A 3,451-nucleotide genomic window follows, 5' to 3' on the forward strand; every position below is an offset into this window, starting at 1 on the left:
AAAGGTGTGTTTGGCTTAGTTGTTTTGGTATGCCTCTTAATTTATGGAATGTTGAAACCTTCAGAAGTATAGGAGCGTTGTGGGGTGAAGTGGTCCAATTTGATGAAAACAGTACCAGAGGTACTTCCTTTCAATATGGGAAGGTGAGGATTATTACCAGGTGTATGGAGTTTATCAGTGGGGTAGTGATGGTCAAAAATAAAGGCCAGGATTACCCGGTGAGAGTCTGTGAAAATCTTGATTCCTCTGTGGTAATGGGGAGAAGCTTGTCCCACTGTGCTTGTAGCCCGATGGATGAAGGAGCATCGATAATTGGGGATGATCAGCAGCGAAGAGTTGACCATGGGCCGGTGGTAGAAGGCGGTGGAAGAGGCAGTGATGAGGGGACATGGGTGGGAGTAGGTGTGGAGGAGGAAGGGGCTAACGGCAAAAAGGTCACATCACAGAGCACCAAAGTAGATGAAGTTGATCAGAAAAGTTGGATGTCAGAGACTGTAGTTGATGTAGTAGGCAGGAGTTTTGAAATACCACTCAAAGGGCCTATCAGTAGATTAAGGGGAGGGAGGATGGAAGAGGAAGCAGTACAAATGCATGTAGCTAACTCCAATACAATAGATGAAGGCATCTCTACTCCGGGCTTCATGAAAAGTATAAATGGGTCTGAAAGGGAGAGGCCCAATATAAATTTAGAGGTGGTTCTAGGTGAAGCCCAGCAAAGGATGGATGGTGTTGGGCCTTCTATTGTGCCTATTTCCAGTTGTAACCTTGCAGCACATGCATCTAATTTCCTTAGTAACTGTATGGCCCAAGGCCGGAATAATGGTGACGGGTCTGGTTCCTCTCAAGGTTCTTTTGTCAGCTCCTCTATTCGAATGCAGAGTGGTGGAACAAGTGGCAGAGGCTTAGGGAAGCGAAGAGTTAATCGCAAAGGTCATCCTTATCCCACTTTTTTCCAAAGGGGAGCCATCTTTAGGGCTGCTGCTACGGTTATATCCCAGTCATTTTCGCATAAAAGTCAAGCCAGTAGACTCAGTAGAAGACGAAGAAAGTTACGGGAGGAAGCACAAGGCACTATCACTCTTGGCAAATCCCTAGGCATCAATTTTGACGGGAAGGATTCGGAAGTCATGAGCAAATTGGTTGAATTAGAAGTTAGAGACGCACAAAGAGTAGCAGGTGTGGATCCAGGGTTGGTGGATGGTAGCACTTAGTAGATTGTCAACTGGGGTTATGGCAGCAAATATGTTTGTTATGAAGTTGTTATCATGGAACATTAGAGGCTTGGGAAGGTCGGAGAAAAGGTCCAGGATTAAAAGAATGGTCAAGGATAGGCAAATTGATATACTTCTGCTGCAAGAGACTAAGAGAAGTAATGTTCAAGATAGAGATGCAAAATCAGTATGGCCATGGGATCAGATGGAGTTTTTGGCAGTGGATGCTGAAGGGAATTCAGGGGGTCTGTTGTGTATTTGGAATCCTGAGGTATTCGTTTTGTCAGACTGTTGCTGCACCAGAAATCTAATCATCCTATCAGGTACCACTCATGACCTGTTTGAATGTGTTGTTCTTAATATTTATGCACCGACTGATGCTGTTAGGAGAAGGAAGCTGTGGGATGTAATCATCAACCTAAAGCAACATTTCTTGAAGCCCTGGTGTATGGGAGGGGATTTCAACGAGATTAGGTTCATGTCTGATAGAAAAGGTTGTACTAGGAGAGACAGAGGTATGCTAGATTTTAATAATTTCATTGACCAGTTGGCATTAGTTGATATTCCTCTGCTGGGTAGAAAGTTTACTTGGTGCAACTCATTGGAAGGTGAAAGATGGAGTAAAATTGACCGATTTCTTGTGGAGCCTGTATGGTTGGAGAAATATTGTTTTAAACTTTGGGGCTTACCTAGGGGAGTGTCTGATCATTGCCCCTTGCTGCTTATGGAGGATTTGAGAAATTGGGGTCCCAGGCCTTTTAAATTTATAAATGCTTGGCTTCTTCATTCCAACTTCAACAGTGGAGAAGTGTTGGGTGGAATCCTCTGTCCAAGGATGGGCCGGGTACAAACTGTTGAAGAAGCTCAAGTCCTTGAAATTAGAGCTAAAAAAATGGAACGTTGAAGTATATGGAAATGTCGTGAACCAATTGAAGAAGGCTGAAGATGATCTACATGCTCTAGATATAGTAGCTGAAGTTCGACCACTGAGTACTCTAGAAATAATAAAGAGGAGGGAAGTGAGGAATCTGGTCTGGAAGTTTAAGAAGTGGAACGATCAGATTTGGCTCCAAAAATCAAGGTTGAATTGGGAACATAATGGGGATAAGAACACCAAATTTTTTCATATCATTGCTAGTAAAAGGCAAAGTAGAAATTTGTTGGATTCAGTTATAGTTAATGGGAATAGATATGATGATCCTCTAGTAATTAAACAAGAAGTTTTCAGGCACTTTTCCTCAGCTTTTACTGAAACTTGGGTTTGTAGACCAAAATTAGGTGGCTCATTTGTGACTTTAAGTCCAGTTGAGGGTAGAGAGGTTTTGGAAGCTCCTTTTACCATGGAAGAAATTTGGAGGGTGGTGAAGGAAAGTAATGGGAACAAAGCCCCGGGGCCGGATGGGTTTAACATGGGTTGTATACAAAAGTGTTGGAAAGTGATGAAGGAAGATGTATTCCATTTCTTGCAAGAGTTCCACTCCAATGGCAGATTGGTTAAAGGTCTGAACAGTTCTTTTATTGCCCTCATTCCTAAGGTGGATAGTCCTTCGAGCCTTGGGGAGTATAGACCTATCAGTTTATTGGCAGATCTGTTGCTGGGATGGTATGTTGATGGCAGATCTGTTGCTGGTATGTTGCTGCCTTATGCTGTGTGTAGTCTGCCTTGCTGTTGTTGGTCTGGTTGCCTTGCTGTGTGTAGTCTGCCTTTTGCTGTTGTTGGTCTGTAGTATTGTATCTCTCTTCTGTAGTCTTTTCTTTTCTATTCACTTTGGTTTCCTTTATTGGTTTCTCACCAATTTAGGGTCTTCTGCTCTCTGCTCTTCCCTCTTTGTTGATGTAAGTTTGTTTGTTATACTTTCTGCATCAATAAAGTTTTCTTTTGTTGATCAAAAAAAAAAAAAAACATGAATTTACTAAACAACAACCACCACTTGCAAAAATAAGCTAGGTGTAACATGCCCGGGAGGTACCCGCGCACGTTAAATAGTTCGGACCCTCGATCTCTTTGATCTAGTCTCACTAGTGCAATGTGAAACATATAAAAGAGTCCAGATTTGGAAACTTTTTAGAAAATCCATTTTATTACAAAACCTTTTGCCAGAAATAGACTGTGTCATCAGATCTCAGAGTCGCCACCTAATATTTTGGAAAATTAGGAAACCCATGACTCGTGCCAAGGCCACTGTTCGTCATAACCAAAGTTGTCTCAGTTCGGAACCTTAGGTATGAGAGGGGAAGAT

The 3,451-nt window shown here is 42.4% G+C and overlaps 1 protein-coding gene across 1 annotated transcript; it reads left to right on the forward strand.

Annotated features, from left to right (window-relative positions):
• Window positions 1-1,230: 1,230 nt before the first annotated feature.
• LOC145800750 (uncharacterized) lies at window positions 1,231-2,938 on the forward strand. The gene is made up of 2 exons (XM_082890483.1): window positions 1,231-1,726; window positions 2,013-2,938. Exons 1-2 carry the CDS (start codon window positions 1,231-1,233, stop codon window positions 2,936-2,938), a joined length of 1,422 nt encoding a protein of 473 aa, XP_082746609.1.
• The last annotated feature ends 513 nt before the right edge of the window (window positions 2,939-3,451 follow it).

This window comes from Camellia sinensis, chromosome 10 (genome assembly GCF_055761805.1).
Source record: "Camellia sinensis isolate YWXY chromosome 10, ASM5576180v1, whole genome shotgun sequence".
Lineage (NCBI taxonomy): Eukaryota > Viridiplantae > Streptophyta > Magnoliopsida > Ericales > Theaceae > Camellia > Camellia sinensis.

Coding starts and splice junctions, on each gene's coding strand:
- LOC145800750 (XM_082890483.1), top strand. CDS start 1,231: ATGGCAGCAAATATGTTTGTTATGAAGTTGTTATCATGGAACATTAGA. Junction 1,727..2,012: donor TTGTACTAGGAGAGACAGAG/GTATGCTAGATT, acceptor CAACTTCAACAG/TGGAGAAGTGTTGGGTGGAA.